Genomic DNA, 15,867 nt, shown 5'->3' with positions numbered 1-15,867 from the left:
CAGTTGCCAAAGGGATCTGGGGCTGAAAAGAACTGGCCTCTCCTGGGTAACCAAAGAAAGGAACGGAATGCCTCAAAGGCTCTTGAATTTGTTTTAAAAAGCATAGTTGGCTGCTCCCAAAAGTGGCTTTTGAGAGGACCATCTCCCAGTACTAAGTGGGAAATCACTGCCCTTCTGCATGGATCCCTCAGATGGATTCCCCACCCATCCAAATTTCCCTTTCTGAAGGGAGATGGAAAACATTGGGACTTGCTGCTTGAGCTGGATCTCTCTCAGAAGAGAAAGTTCATCCTTGCATGGAATTGAAAACCAGAAGATGGGGAAATTCAGAGCCAGGTTCACACTTCATGCCATGGTTTGCCCCACTGGATGGGTCCATGTAATGCCCTACCTGTGGTTTAACGTGTTGTGTAAACCCCTGTCTGAACCTTGGCTCCATTGGCCTTAAAAATGTCCCATGGTAAGGAACCATTCTTGCAAGGGATTCCTTATTCAGATGCATCTCACTGAAACTACCCTTTCCACCACCTCCATCAAGCAAGGTCCCATTGTCCATACAGGGGTGGCCGAGACATCTGCAGCACAGCTGTGACCTCCACAGCCCTTCTCCCAGGGCTGCACCTGCCTTTCTTGCAACTGGCTGTAGGTTGGTGGGATGGTGCTTCCGCCAGGCATCTTGGAAGAACAAGAACTGGGGGCCAGTCATGGCTGCTTAACAAAACAGCATCAAAGGGAACCAGCACTGGACTTACTTTCTTCTCCTCGGCCCTGGTCTGTGCTCCTCACTTTCTGGGGGGGAGAGAAAAAGAAGCAGGAAGGCAGTTAGTGGCTGCCCTCCCATCTCTTTCACCGGCTACATGCAAGAAGCTTTGTGAGCTGATTGAGAGGCAGGAGGACATTCAGCTTTCCTCCCGGGGCCAGGAAAATCCCCACGGCCGACTCTGTGGAAGCCTGCGGAGTCACCCCTCCCTTCTAGTAGCCAGAAGGTGAGGCAGGTTGGACTAAGAGCTGATGTGTTGCTGGGTGAAGACCAAGCCTGGTCCTGGCTGGAATGAGATCCATCTAGCAAGCCCTTGCAGAGGCTTTGGGATTTTTGAAAAGACCCTCCCCTCCCCTCCTTCCTTTCCCTCCATTCCATAATGCCTATTTGTTCTCACTCATGGTCCCTGCTTGGAGCTTGATAGGGCATTGCTGGGACCCAAGGCCAACGCACTGCAAAGCAAGACCAGCAGAGGGAGCCATCATTGCTCGAAGTCTTTGGGAAACCGGCCGGCAAGACTCCACTGACCAAAAGAAAGAACCACTTTCCCTGACAGTCCATGGAATCTGAGGCATCTCCAGGGGTCTTTTTCTTAGGCAGAGATGCTCAAGGACCTGGGGGCCCAGTAGATACTTTTCACTCCTTGCTTCCTTAGAGAAGTGGACTGTCTCTCATTAAGTTGCTGCCAAACAACCTTCTAGCTTCTTTCTCGGCCTGCACAAGCTTAAGCTAGCTGATGGCTCTGCTTACAATTGCCCCAACTCCGTAACCCGAGAAGGTTTCCCTCCTTACCTGCCCATCTTGTTTTGCTTTAGTGACAGGCTGGGGCATGACTTTCTCCAGTCCCTGAAGGAAGCACTTGAACAGGCTGTTGGGGAGGGAGAAGGAAGGGTCTCATTAGAAGGACATCCAACTTCTTCCCATTCAAAGGTTCTCCCTAGGAGGCCTTCCTGACAGGAGGCTGGGTGGGGCAGCCTGGCAGGTTCCCAGCTCTTGTCTCCCTCCTCCGCTCAATCACTGGGTGCTGGCTAAGACTTGTGCTCAGGCGCTTGGTCCTCCCCAGGGAGCCTGGCCGCTCTTGGCTGCTCCTTTGTCTTCCCCTTCCTTGTCAAACCATCCCTGGACTCAGGGAAGAAGCAAAGGCTATTTTCTCTCCCTCCAAATCTTGTGATCCTTTATGTAAATGTGGAGTGAAAAAACAAACACATTTTCTTATTTAAAACTGGGTCCTTTCCTCTTTCTTGCTTCTCCCATGTCCTTACCAGAGCTTAATAAATCTTTTTCCTTCATTCTGTCTTTTCTCCATCATCTGCTTTGGGCCTGTGATCACACTCTGGGAAGGAAATGGGCGATGGGCTGGGCTCTCTTGGTGCATTCACCAAAAGTTGCTTCTTGCCCGGCAGGTACCCCAATCGCCGCTTGGCAGACTCACTCCTCCAATCCCCCGTTAAACCAAGGCTGCGACCTGCTCCCCTACCTTTGGGCCCCGTTGCCTCCGGGTCTCTGGGGAAAGAGAGGAAGGCTGAGGTAGGACTGCTTGTCAGACGAGGCTCCGGTGGAGCTGGGGGGACTGCCTGGGAAGGGTTCACTCTGCGACGTCACTCGGCCGCTCCCTTTCAAGTCAGCTGAGGATGATTTACACACAGGAGGAATTGAGGCCGGGCCTGTGGGACCACCAAGCCGAATGTTTTGGTGTTAAAATTCCATTGTAAACACCCAGCATGGCTTTCATTGGTTAAAGGAGGCAATACACAAAAGACAGTTGTAAAACCAACACAATTAACATCTACTTTAAAAATAAAATACATTATTTTTTTCTAAATAGAAAAAGAAAAACCCTCTCCTGACTTTCCTTCTCAAGGACACCTGAAAGGAGAACTGATCCCAAGGACTAATGTGCAGCTCAAAGGAGACTTAAGGGACGGAGAACCTCTATGAGCTTCCAGGGCAGATTTTCTCATTTCCCCAGACAACCAGGAGAGAAATTTGGGTTTTCTGTTGCAGCCCCTCCCTGACTCTGGAACCTCAAACCTTCCTGATATCAAGGCCTGGATGCCTGTTGGTGCCACTTTTTCATGATTATTTAGAGGCTGCATTCATGGTTCTCTGCTTAGCAGTTGTGAGAAATGTGAGTTAATAGAATTAACAGATTAAGAGAGTTGGAAGGGACCTTGTAGGTCATCTAGTCCAAGCAGGAGACCCTACACCACTTCTGACCGATGGCACTCCAGTCTCTTCTTGAAAGCCTCCAGTGATGAAGCTCCCTCAACTTCCAAAGGCAACTTCTGTTCCATCGGTTGATTGTTCTCACTGACAAGAATTTCCTCCTTATTTCAAGGTTGAATCTCTCCTTGTTCAGCTTCCATCCATTATTCATTGTCTGGCCTTAAATGGCCAACAGCAAGAGAAGCTTGTTCCTGACACCATTCAGGGAAGTCCATGGAAAGTATATAAAGCCAGGGCTCACCCACATCCCAACCAGGATAAATACATCAGTGTTGTGTCCCACCAGGGTTTAAGGATTGCCAAGGCCGCCTCCCACCCACCCCTTCAATCTCAGAGGGTTAGTTGGTTAGTTACTCACTGCTTCCTTCAGCAGCTCTTCCTGGGCTCTTTTCCTAGTGCAGAAAGACAGAAGAATAAAATGAGCATCCAAATCACAGGGCTGTCTCAGATCCCCCAAGAGCAGGAAAAGCCACCATGGCCCCACACACCTGGGGTCCAAGGGCTGTGAGGACAGTATAGCAAAGGTGCAACAACTGAACCTCAATTGCTCCGAAATCCATTGATCAGTGACACACATTAAAATGATGCCAGTCCTATTTAATACGGGTTCTTCAGCTTCCCAAAGCATAGAAGTTGCATTGGCTCAACTTTCTGTGTGATTAGAAAGAGGGAATGCTGGCCATGGAAATCCAAACATGGAAGGTGTAGAGGTCCAGCTCCCCACGCAGCCCTTCTACAATATACACTTTGACAACAATTATTCCCCCCCCCTTTGTGATCAAGATTGGTCGTGTGTATAAGCGTGGCCAAAGAACAAGACACACCGCATGGAAAGGCCGCTGGGAGCTGGCAGAAGCACCACTTTCTCCTGATGCGTCAAAGTTTGACTGACCTGGGGTTGTGGCTGAACTGGGGCCGTGGCTGAACTGGGGCCACCGACTTCTGCAAAGCCTTTAAACACCCAGGTGGAGAAATTGCTCTGGCTGCAGCTCAAAAACTCTCATTGCACATTGTCATAATCAAGGTCTATGGGACATAGTTTCAGCCCTGCAGTTATATCCCTTTTAGGATTTTTGGCCTGCCACCCTCTCTCTTATTTCATTATGCTGTTTCATTAGTATAGTTGATGGGAGGGGGGAATAGACAGGAGTAGGATTGTGGAATGTGTTGTTGTCATTCTTTTCTAAAAGCCCAAAGTCATCTTTTGTCTCCGCACCTCTGCACCTGACCGGAAACAGCTGGGTGGAGATGCCAGCGTGGAAGAAGATTGGACCATGTGATGGATTTGTGGGTGTGGGGACAAGATCATGAACTTTCAACTGGGTGGGAATCCGATGTAACTTCCAGAATTGGGATTACACAGATGTGCTAAGATGTTAGATTTATTCAATTGTAACTTTAAGGATCATTTTGCCTTGGACTCTGATTTAATTCTGCATGATACTTGGAACACTGACACATAGATTTACACAGATGTGATTTTCTATCCCTATGGATTTTGCTTGAATGTACCCAACAGTTCTTGATTCCCTGGCTGGATAAATGAGGTGATGCATTTGCATCCCTCGCACTCACCTCAGCTTTTCTCTTGCTCTCTGGCTGAGGCATTAATTTTTCAAATCCTTCCATCAGCCAAGTAAATACTTTCCCGCCATTGCTGGAAAGATAAAAGAGCCCAGGTTAAGAACTGAGGCAGCTCCCCCAAGGGTAGGGGCTCAGGGTCTGTGATCCACAAAAGCGATCCAATCCCATCCCCACCATCCCCAGCCCAGCCCTCCCCTCTCCTGCGGCTACCACGTTACACATGGGTGGGTGAGCTCCAACCCACCACGGACTTCCCAGGGGCCTGTGGCCTCAGAAAGAAGAGCACCATGGAGGTTTCTTTCTTTTTTAATCCAAGCCCAGAGGAAGCTTGGAGCCCAGGGGTGCTTACTTGTGGTCTGGGGCGTTGCTGTCACTGTTGGATTGCAGCTCAGACTCCTCTTCTGACTCCAGGACCGTAATGGCTGAAAAGGAGAAAGGCACCTGATGACCCCATTCATGGAAATGCAGCCAAGAGCTCCAGAAGCCTGTGAAGGCCACCTGCTCCTTCCAAGAAAGGCACCTGGCCAACAGTTACCTAATTCCTCCTCTTCCTCTTCTTCATGGAAGCTTTGGACTTCCGTCTGAATACAGATAAAAGAGAGTCCTCGTTACCACCAGCCCCAGGATTCCCGCCAGGAATTCAGCCTCCAGAGAGGAATACAAAGACGGCAATCGGCACATCCTGCCTCACCTCTTCTGGAACATCAACGCTGGCCTCCAGGGTCTTTGCATCCGGGCCCTGAGAGCTCCCCGGCAGTTGTGGGATGGTCTTCTGCAGCCTCTGGGAGAGCCAGAAGAGAAGCCCCTGGCTGGCCCTGGGAGGAAGCGGGAGGAAACTGGCGTGGAAGCACCAAGGACAATGGAGCAGCAGGCAACTGAGGTCTTTTGGCCAGAACTGCTCTAAAACAACGAGCAAAACTACGGCTCCATCTGGATCATGTGTCCCAGCCACCCCAGAATTCCCCCCTGGGACCTTCTTACCTCGATGCTTCCTGCTAATAAAACCTCTGACTTTTGGGATCTCAGAAGACAAAGTTGGCACAGGCTTTTCTTCCCCTTTTTGCCCCACATAATGGATTTCAGCCAGCAAAGTGACCCTTTCTGCACCCAGAGCCACCTTGGGCAGCCATCCACACAATCCCTGCGGATGGTCCAAGAGGCCCCTGGGGAAAAGGGCGGCCTCCTTCGCCACCGGGGAGCCCTGAGAAGGGAGCAGCCGGTACCTTTCCCTTGGCAGCCACAGGTCCATGGTGCCCAGGCCGTCTTCTGAGATGGACGCTGTATGGAGAGAAAAGAAAAACTGGTGAATCTTTGGGGTGGCAGCTGCTCTTTGCTGAGAGGGCAGCAGGGAGTCTGGAGTTGTGAACCTTTCTCCTGCCTTAGGGGAGAAGCCGTTTCTCCAAAGCCCCTCCCCCATCTAAATTCTACTACTGCTTTCAGTAGCACCCACTCTTTCTCCTCAGGGGTGCCAGCTGGCTTTCACCAGGGGCCTCCCAGCACCCTTTCCTTGGGCCACTGGCGGGAGCTCCTGGGATCGGGAATTATCAAACCTGGGAGGACCAGGATCTCCCAGGCTGCCTCTGAGAAGGGACCGATGCAGCCTTGGGGCTTCAGAGTATTTACCCAGGAAGAGTAAATGTTTTATGCAGAGTAAAGTACAAAAAAAAGGAGGTGGTACTGTGAGGCCCAGCCACAACAACATAGAACAATCTAACCAAAGTTAAGTCTTTATTTATTCATACCATGAGACAGGCTCTTGCCAGACTAAACCCTTATTACTTTCACCCCAACGGGTGTACCCTGAGAGCTTCCCATAATCCACCTCTCGGCTGTGCTGTTTCTTCTCTCTCTCTCTCTCTCTCTCTCTCTCTCTCTCTCTCTCTCTCTCTCTCTCTCTCTCTCTCATACACACACACACACACACACACACACACACACACACACACACACACACACTGCTTGGAGTGTGCTCCCTCCTTCCTGGGCATCTGCCACTTTAGTCCATCTTACCACCCTCTCCGTAGGCACCGTCTCTCACTGGTACCCAGGGTAACAGAATGGTTCTCTCAAAAAGTGGCATCTCTTCTACTGGTAGTTTCAACTTCTGACTACAATTTCAGTCTCTGATATGGTTGATAAGTGAGTCATCACATGAGCAGACCCAACTTTAAAATACTTTGTATCATGGTGGTCATTAAGTGAATCATGCAGTTGTTAAGCAAATCAGGATTTCCCAATTGGCTTGGCTTGTCCGAAGCCGGCTGGGAAGGTTGCAAATCACCATCATGTGCCCGAGAGTTGGTTGCCAGGGGCCCAAATTGTGAATTTGCGACTGCGGCAATTGCACAATGATCATAACTTTAAAGGCAGGCTGTAAGCCACTTTTTCCAAGGCTGCCATAATTTCAAATGGTCATAAATTGAGGACTACCTTAATGGCCCCTCAGTTTTCTCTCAATGCACAGGGGAAATAATGCTGGGGCCCTTTCTAGCTTCCCATGTGTCACTGAGAACAGACCAGGAAGCAATATCTGAAAATGGGGATGGAGGGAATGCTCACAAAACCTGATGCTCCCTCCCTCCCCCGCCTTCTCCCCCCCCCACCCCAAGGAGGGCCAGGATCTGGTCTCATCCAAAGCGGATTCTGAGGTTTTGAGTCCGAGCGACTATTTCAGTCCACGGCTCCTCCACTAAGACAGTTCATTCTGCTATATTTTTGCCTGGATGCACCTGAAAATGATGGTAGAAAGAGCAGATTCTGAGCAATGTGTAACTGACGCAGAGCCTTTTATGTCTCTTGAGCTATCCTTATCCTAATTACAACACCGAATTCTAAAAAACGTGACTTTAATGTGATTTTAAATATGTTGACTAAGCAAATGCTGAAAGTGATCCCCTAGTGAAGGGATAGGTAGGCGTGTTGCACCGAGGTGCTGCCCGGACTTGAATGGCCACGTTTGGCCAACTTAACTTCCGAAGGGCCTTCAGGGACATCCCTGCCTAGAGTGTGTTTGTTGCAAGGTGACCCAGTTGTGAGCATCAGGAGTTGCCAGTCCCTTCCATCTTCCTCCCTGTCTGAAGAAGAAAGATTAAGAGAATACGGCAGAATATTTTTGTAGCTCTGAAGATTTTTGTAGGTGAAATACACAACTCCGTGATACAAGGGTTTTGCAATCACCCTTTCAAAAAATGTAAAAGATGCTGAAATAATATGAGGTTGAAGGGGCCCACCAGACAACAAGTAAATATTGCTCCCTAACTGGGGAAGGGGAGACCCAAAAGAGGGAAAGGAGTATCCCAGGAATCAAGGGTGACTCTTCCCTAGCGGGACAGGGCAAAGCACATCCTGTGTGACTGGCAGAGGGGCAAGGATTGCCCTGGGATGTTGAGGACGGCAACTGGCACAGCTGGGCACCTCCCCCCCCCAAGCTTTGATGGGGAGCTGAATTACCTTCTGCTAGATTGCAGCAATCTCCTTCTGGCAGCTTAAAGAAAAGAATGAATTGCATGAAACATCAAGCAGTGGAAGAAGGAACAGCCAGCAGGAGGCCCTGACTCCGTCCCTGCCAGTCTCACGGTTCTTGAGAGAATTCTGCAGAGCTTCCTGGGAACACCAGCCCTGGAGGGGGGGAGGCCAATCGGGCCAGCCCCTCAAGGCAGAGCAGACCAGGAAACCAAAGTCGTACGTGCCGAGACTATTTTTATTATAAGGTCACAGTAACAAAATCTTGCAAATGTCCCCCCCTCTTTATCTTCATAAGAACTAGAGGGGAGGGGGTGTCTCATATGAGATATTTTTTTCAGTTGTTTTTTCTGGCCCAGACTCACATTTCTTATATCTTTTGTCTAATTGCTATCTTAGTGCCTCCTGTTCCTCAAGGTTATTCCTTCTGTTGACTGCATTTTGTGACTGTTTAAGTTACAAAAAGAAGCTGAAGCAACAAGAAAGGCTGATCAGGGTTCAGGAACAACTGAAGAAAGAGTGGCAGACACCAGGGTGGCCTTTTAACGTGCCCACTGGCTTTGAGGAGACCCAATCCCGGAGATTCTGATCAGTAGATCCCATCCAGCTCCGTTCTTCACCCAACCTCTTCCCCAGTTCCAAAGCCCCTTTGTGCTAATAAGCAAAGTGGAAGTGCTGGAAGCATTCTTGGATCGTCTTCTCTGTTAACGTGACTCAGTTTCCTTTGGTTGTCCCAAAGTCTGTTGAACTTAGCTGCTTTCGCTCCTGGGCAAGATGACTGAGGTTCCCTCTACACCCAATGGGCTCATCTGCTGGCTCCCTATCTCAGAATAAAAGGAATAAAGCAAAACTGACTCTGGCATTTCTATGCATCGCGGGATCCCAGCAGCTGTTTTGCCATCATGTATGCTGCAGTCTATCCCACTGAGCCCCTATATGGCGCATTCGCTTTAGCAGAGCATGTTAGGTGAATGCAGCCACAGTGCCACAGCCTGTTTAGCCACCAGCAGCCACGTGGCCAGTGAAACTTCAGACCACGACACAGAATGACCCAAGTGTTCTTCCTCCACTGTGAGTCCACTTTTCCTTGGGGAAAATCGGAGAACCGATGGAGCTTTGCGTGCCCTCACCTGGCACTGGCGTTCTGTGCAGGTAACAGAACTAATGGCTACTTCCGGGCAGCCACTCACCTTCTTGGCAGGCTCTACCTTGTCCACAGCTGCACTCTGTCCCACTGGTGCATCTTTCTCTCCCACCACAGAAACATGGATTTTCACAGGCGGCTGGGGTACCACCTTCTCAATCCAGTCGAACATTCTGGCACTGGCAGAAGGCTGAATGGAGGGCAGGGTGCGACGTTGATCCAGGAGAGACTCAGAAATTGGATGAGCGAGAGAAGCTCTGAGATCAAGAAGCGACTGGAAAAGAAACCCCGGGGGAGGCATGTTGGAGGGGAGGCCACTGGTTGGCTTGGTTCAGAGCGGGTCACCTGTGGCAGGCCTTTCTGCATCCCTCTTACAGCCTCCCAGAAGGAGCAGCCACAGTGATGGATCCATGCTCTGGCATTTCTATTAAACCCACCAGCCCTCCGGGAATAGGGCGGCATAGAAATGAAATAAACCTAACCTATAACCCTTTCTGGACCAGGACCTGCAGAGGCCCGTGAAGACCCCTGGGCTGCCTTTGCTTAAGCGGCTGGCAAGCCTTGCTCTGCCTGCCAGAGATCATTTGCCTCCAGTTTTCTATCCCAGCCTCACTTGGAATCTGCCCACCATATTCCTCAAAGTTGCCTCTGTCTGGAGGGTCCTTGGAGGCCAATTGGGCCTTTTGCCCCTTAGGCATTGCCACACGGTGGCAAGTGGCTGTCATACGTCTAGGGCAATTGCTGTAAAATCATGGCCTGAGGCTCTGGGCGATGGCAGGAATGGTCCAAGAAGCCAAGGGGGCAGCCACAACACAGCAATTGAAGCTCCATCTGCTTTTTATGCATGGCACCTTGACTGGTGAAGCTGCGCTGGCATAGATCATTCTGAATTGTCCCCAAAATAGAAAAACGATCTAGAAGAATTCTGATGGCCAGGGAATTGCTGGTCCAGTGAAGCTCAAGGCCAAAGCAGAACCAGCAGATGCAAACACCGCATTCTAGATCCAGCCAGATCGCCCCAGTAGCACAAAGCAATTCCCAGTGGAGTCCTCAGGAAAACTCTCTTGGGCCGCAGCTAAGGATTTTAAGTTCTGTGGACAGACCTGATGGCCAAGGGCCCCTCTGGGAGATGGTTGAGGCTTTTGGCAGCAGAAACATTCTGGCCTCTTTCATGGGGATGGAAAACCCCAAGGAAGCAGATCTGGGTCAACTGCCAGAGGAGGGCAGGGTCTGCTCTCTGGAGCCCATCAGGAGGTAACACCCGTCAATGGAGAACCAACTGCGTTGGTTCGACCAGCCCCAGTCTAAAATGTTCTGGACTCCTTTGACAACCAAAGATCCAGCCGCAGCTGCCATTTTCACACCCTCCATGCTACCACTGGCTCTTTCGCCAACTGTGGGGAAAGGAGGAGTTGGGTGGCAACAGCAGCACCAGGAGATCCCAAGAGAAGAGATGACAGAGAACCTGGCTTAACATCTGGAAAGAAAGTCTCTCAGAAAAAGGTCCAGAGGTCCTCTGCCATCCATGGCAGCTAATAATGGATTCGCCATGGAATCCACTGAGGCAGATTCCAACCAAAATCTGTTCAGCTAAGCCCTTTGACAGCAGAAGCAGGTGGGCTCCCATCATTGGATGCATTTGGATGGCAGCTGGAGAGCATTTGCTGGGGAGGTTGGGATGCCTACAAGGGGCAGGGGATTACAGGAACAGTTAGACAGCTACATACATGCACAAACCGCACATGCACACTGACAGGTGCAGAGAGGGGGTGATGGGGGGTGTCAGAAAAACTATTATCCAGCCGAGAGACAGGCTCCACTCTTATGATGGCTAAAGACCCCCATATTCTCAAGCGGAGAAGCAGCCTCCCATCTGCCTGCACAATGATCTGTGGTCCTCTTCAGGAGGTCACCAAAGTCTTCCACCCAGCTCATCACCTACAGATGGGGAGCAGGGTCCCAGCCCTCTCCCACCACTTTAAAAGTGCACTTGAGGGCAACATTTCCCCCTCTTTTCCCCATGTCCAGGGACAAGAGCTGTCCCCCTAAAGCTTCCCATTCTTTCCTCTGGAGGAAGCAGCGCTGGGGGCTGCTGATGCTTCTTCCGGTGATGGGGCTGACTCCGGGGAGGGGGAGGGGGTTCTTGGAAGCCCAAGCTCCCTGCTTCCTGGGAAGGCTGGGATGAGCCCTGGGGACCTGGGAAGGGGGGATTTCCAGGATCGGGGTGGGGGCTCCAGGCAGCCTCTGGCCACACTTACCCGGAGGAAAGCCGAGGGGAGACGCCTGCCCCCTTTCCTACCCCAAAGTAAGAGGCCAAGGCAGGCAGGTAAGATGGCTGTCCGCCTCCTCCTGCTACTCCTCGAAAGAAGCAAAGCAGGTGATCTGGGAAGCCAGCCGGGCAGGGGATCAATTAGCTCAGAACAGAGAGGGCAAATTGGATTAAGGCAGCAGGCTTGGGCTCAAAGAGAGCTGCACTCCCCAACCCTTCCGTGTAGACAACAGCCTTCTGTAAAAGGACTAGATCTGTGGGTGGGGGAAGCAGGCCATGCATTGCGGGGGGGGGGGGGTGTTGCAAGAGGAAACCCGAGGGTCCCTGGCAGGGAGCCTCAATGCCAGCTAAGGGCAAAGCCCCTTCCCATGACTTTCCGGCCACCTGCATTTGCATCAGCCACCCCACCCCATCCCGTAGGGGAAGTCCGCTGAACCACTCCCAGATAATCCAAGGATTTTGGCTGTTGCCTCGGTTGCTAGGAGACGAGGCCTTCTGCATCCTCAGCAAATTGCAACTGGCTTAGCGCTGCTTCCAACTCAGAGTAAAGCACAACGTAAAAACAAGGACGTGCAATCAATTAGAACCAAGGCAATGCAAAATAATGACAAGATTCTTTTTTTGCTCACCTGAAAATACAAACCACCAAGAAATTCAGGCAAAATAAGGAATATTTGTGGGGAAGGTGGTAGATTATACAGGGTATAATATATAACACATACAACTTTTGTATAGGGTACAGAAACAAATAATACATACATTTGATATATGTGATGCATTCGAAAGCAACAAATGAAATAATAAAATACATTACTGAGAATTAAACAATAGAAAATATTGACTCTAGATAACATTCCGCAAGAGGCAAATTTGAGTTATGTTACTCATTCCCAACTGAGGATGAATGATTTCGCCTGTATATGCCAGGCTTTCCAGGAGATGCTGCCTATTGTGTAATTGCTGAAAAGACTAGATTTTTTTTTAAAAAGAAACCTCTTTGGATAAAAAGAAATTAGGTTTCCTGAACTTCAAACGGAAGCATGGTGGTCATGCTAAAATGCTAACATCACCTTTATTAAAAAGCTAATACTTTAACTCTATTTTTAGTATATTTGTCATTTCAGAGCATGTTTAAAAATTGACTCCCCCCCCCCTCCACACACACACCTATTGAGTCCTTCCCAAGGACCTGAGAAAGTGAGGTGTGGATGTTTTATGGTGTTAGAGGTATCGTCACAGAATCTGAGCTGTTCTGAATAAAGCCACCTTTTGCAATTCACTGATGGTGAATTTGTCAATGCTGATGGTGTTCAAATTGTGCTCCAGTTGTTTTGGGATTGCAACCAAGGCGCCTATGACTACTAGTACAAACTTTCCTTTCTTTTACCAAAGTCATTCCATTTTTATTTGCAGATCTTTCTATTTTGTCATCTTTACCAGGTATCCTTCTCTTCTCTTCAGGTATTGCCAGATCCACCATCCAGAGTTTTTTGTCTTTCTTATCAACAATTGCTAAGTCTGGCGTGTTTTGTGACAGGTACCCATCTGGTTGAATTCTAAAGTCCTAGTGCACTTTAACTTCTTAATTTTCTATTACTTTCTCTATTTTATGGCCCCACCAGTTCTTGCTTGCAGGCCCATGATATTTCTTGCAGATCTTCCAGTGCAGCATTGTTGCTACTTTATCATGCCGCTGTTTGTAGTCAGACTGTGTGATCTTCTTGCAGTAGCTAATTAAGGTAGGTGGTCCACTGTTTTCTTCAACTTCCTTACAGAGCTGTTGCTGTCCTCTCAATTCTGGCTTTGTATGCATTGTTCTTAAAGCTTAGTCTTGTGTCATTTTTTATTTAATTTATATTCTGCCTTTATTGTTTTCACAGATAACTCAAGGTGAAGAACATATCCAACACACTTTCCTCCTCCTATTTTCCCCATAACAACAACCCCGTATGTTCGGTTGGCTGAGAGAGGGACTGGCCCAAAGTCATCCAGACAGCTTTCATGGCTAAAGTGGGGCTAGAACGCATGGTTTTCTGCCTTCCAGCCTGTTGTGTTAACCACTACTAGACCAAACTGGAATAATGGAGACCAATCATTGTTTAGCCACCCAGAATCCCTTCCCACCCTGTCTTCATGTTCCTTATTTCCAGAACTTCACTTTCTTTTTTCCTTTTAGTTATTATAGTTGTTATAAACAACACAATGTGGAAACTTTGGAAAACATCTGAACGTGACATTTAAATGCTGCTGGGAGGGAGCTTAGCTCAGTGCCTCCTGTGAGTGCTGGGTAGGGACTCGGGGCTGAAGTGACCTAGCTGAGGTTGCCTAGCGACCTGGCCCTCTTGACCAACAATTCCTGGCTCCCTGAGGTTGCTATGGAGAGTGAGGGGGCAGGGTCCAGAAGGTAGACCTGGCACCCAGCATGTGAGGGCTTGAGGGACACTACAGAACTCCCCTTCTTCTCCACAAGTTGGACCCACACCTGGAGAGGAGCCTGACTGGCATTGCTACCCCAAGGCATCAGGCCCCCCAGAGCACCCCTCTCTTTCTAACTTCTTCCTAACTGTCTGACCTGCTGGTCCTTCTTGCTCTCCTTTACGCTGTGCAGTGACTGTCAAAAGATTTGGGTAAGCAGCTTCCTGCCAATGGAAAAAGGAAGACCGGGGAAGAGAAGGGATCATTCTAAATGTCAATAATAGCAACAATATATTGAAAGCAATTCTCTTTACATTATACCATTATTATCATTATCATTATTATTATGCAATTGTATCACAGCGGCCAGTTGTTTCACCGGATTTGGCATTGGTTACTAGTCGGGCCCCACCCAGGGGCCTAGGACGTCGTAACGTATTTTCGTAATATGCGTGCAGATCCAAGCAGTGCGGCTTTTTGCATTTGACTGATGGTGATTTTGTCAATTTTTAACTGTTTTAAATGTAATTCCAGTGCTTTTGGAATAGCACCCAGTGTGCCAATTACCACTGGAATTACCACTGCTGGTTTGTGCCATAGTCGTTGAATTTCGATTTTTAAGTCCTGGTGTCCTGCGATTTTTTCATGTTCCTTCTCGGCGACCCTGCTATCACCTGGTATTGCGATGTCTATGATTGTGACCTTATTTTTCTCAACCAGTGTGATGTCTGGTGTATTATGCGCCAGTATTTTGTCGGTTTGTATATGGAAATCCCACAAGATCTTGACCATCTGATTTTCAGTGACTTTTTCAGGCTGATGTTCCCACCAGTTTGTTGCTGTTTTAATATTATAATTTTTGCACAAATTCCAATGGATCATTTGTGCTACTGAATTGTGCCGCAATTTATAATCAGTCTGCGCGATTTTTTTACAGCAGCTGAGTATGTGATCAACAGTTTCATCAGCTTCTTTGCAAAGTCTGCATTTGGCATCATCAGAGGATTTTTCAATTTTGGCCTTAATGGCATTTGTGCAGATAGCTTGTTCTTGCGCAGCCAGGATTAGTGACTCTGTTTCTTTCATTAATGTACCTGTTGTTAACCATAACCAAGTTTGTTCACTGTCCACTTTATCTTTTATTTTTTCCAGAAATTGGCCATGCAGTGCTTTGTTCTGCCAACTCTCCATTCTTGATTTTATCACATCTTTTCTGTATTCTTGTTTTGTCTGTTGGGCCTTCAGTAGTTTTTTGTTCTTTACTTCGATTAATAGATGTTCTTGACTTTCTTTTAAATAATCAGCCAGTGCATGTTTTTCTTCTTCAATTGTTTGCTTCACTTGTAATAATCCTCTGCCTCCTGATTTTCGGGGCAGATATAGTCTATCAGTATCACCACGTGGATGTAAACTGTAGTGCATTGTCATTAGTTTCCTGGTTTTTCAGTCCAAAATGTCCAAATCAGCTTGTGTCCAGTTAACTATACCAGCTGTGTATCTTATAACTGGTATTGCCCAGATATTTATGGCCTTGATTGTATTTCCACCATTCAATTTAGATTTCAAAATTTTCCTAACTCTGTTGGTGTACTCTCGCCTGATAATAGTTTTTACTTCTCCATGCTTGATATTATCCAACTGCAGAATGCCTAAGTATTTGTAGGCTTCATTTTCGTTGCATTTAATTAGTTGGCCATTGGGCATTTCAATTCCCTGACATGCAGTGATTTTGCCTCTTTTTATGGATACAGTGGCGCATTTTTCCATGCCAAACTGCATTGAAATATCGGTGCTGAATACTCGGACTGTATTTGTCAATGATTGGATTTCTATTTCTGACTTTCCATAGTTTCAAATCATCAATATATAGTAAATGCGAAATTTTTTCAGCTTCTTTGGCTGTTTGGTAGCCTAATTTCATTTTTTTTAAAAGATTACTGATAGTGGGATCATTGCGATGATGAAGAGAAGAGGTGAAAGTGAATCGCCCTGGAAAATTCCTCGCTT

The 15,867-nt window shown here is 48.2% G+C and overlaps 1 protein-coding gene across 1 annotated transcript; it reads right to left on the bottom strand.

Moving 5' to 3' along the window:
• Positions 1–197: 197 nt before the first annotated feature.
• On the bottom strand, positions 198–11,536 carry LOC148042743 (uncharacterized). The gene is made up of 12 exons (XM_087728541.1): positions 11,435–11,536; positions 9,223–9,450; positions 8,021–8,054; positions 5,794–5,848; positions 5,262–5,385; positions 5,106–5,151; positions 4,920–4,992; positions 4,562–4,643; positions 3,345–3,378; positions 2,238–2,424; positions 1,553–1,628; positions 198–789 (listed from the first exon to the last, which is right to left on the bottom strand). The coding sequence occupies exons 2-12, from the start codon at positions 9,346–9,348 to the stop codon at positions 727–729; spliced, it is 900 nt and encodes a 299-aa protein (XP_087584667.1). The 5' UTR covers positions 9,349–9,450; positions 11,435–11,536; the 3' UTR covers positions 198–726.
• Positions 11,537–15,867: the final 4,331 nt, after the last annotated feature.

The sequence above is a fragment of the Thamnophis sirtalis genome, unplaced genomic scaffold (genome assembly GCF_051295495.1).
Source record: "Thamnophis sirtalis isolate CommonGarterSnake01/CBP01778 unplaced genomic scaffold, rThaSir2_p1.2 scaffold_14, whole genome shotgun sequence".
Classification (NCBI taxonomy): Eukaryota; Metazoa; Chordata; class Lepidosauria; order Squamata; family Natricidae; genus Thamnophis; species Thamnophis sirtalis.
Note: the sequence above shows the minus strand (reverse complement) of the source record. Positions and strands in the feature narration are given on the sequence as shown.

What these genes read in the sequence shown, in the direction of transcription:
- LOC148042743 (XM_087728541.1), bottom strand. Translation starts at nt 9,348, where the DNA reads ATGTTCGACTGGATTGAGAAGGTGGTACCCCAGCCGCCTGTGAAAATC. An exon ending in TTGCTGCAATCTAGCAGAAG is followed by an intron (nt 5,849 to 8,020) that starts GTAATTCAGCTC and finishes CTCTCCATACAG; the next exon opens with CGTCCATCTCAGAAGACGGC. An exon ending in GCGTTGATGTTCCAGAAGAG is followed by an intron (nt 5,152 to 5,261) that starts GTGAGGCAGGAT and finishes ATCTGTATTCAG; the next exon opens with ACGGAAGTCCAAAGCTTCCA.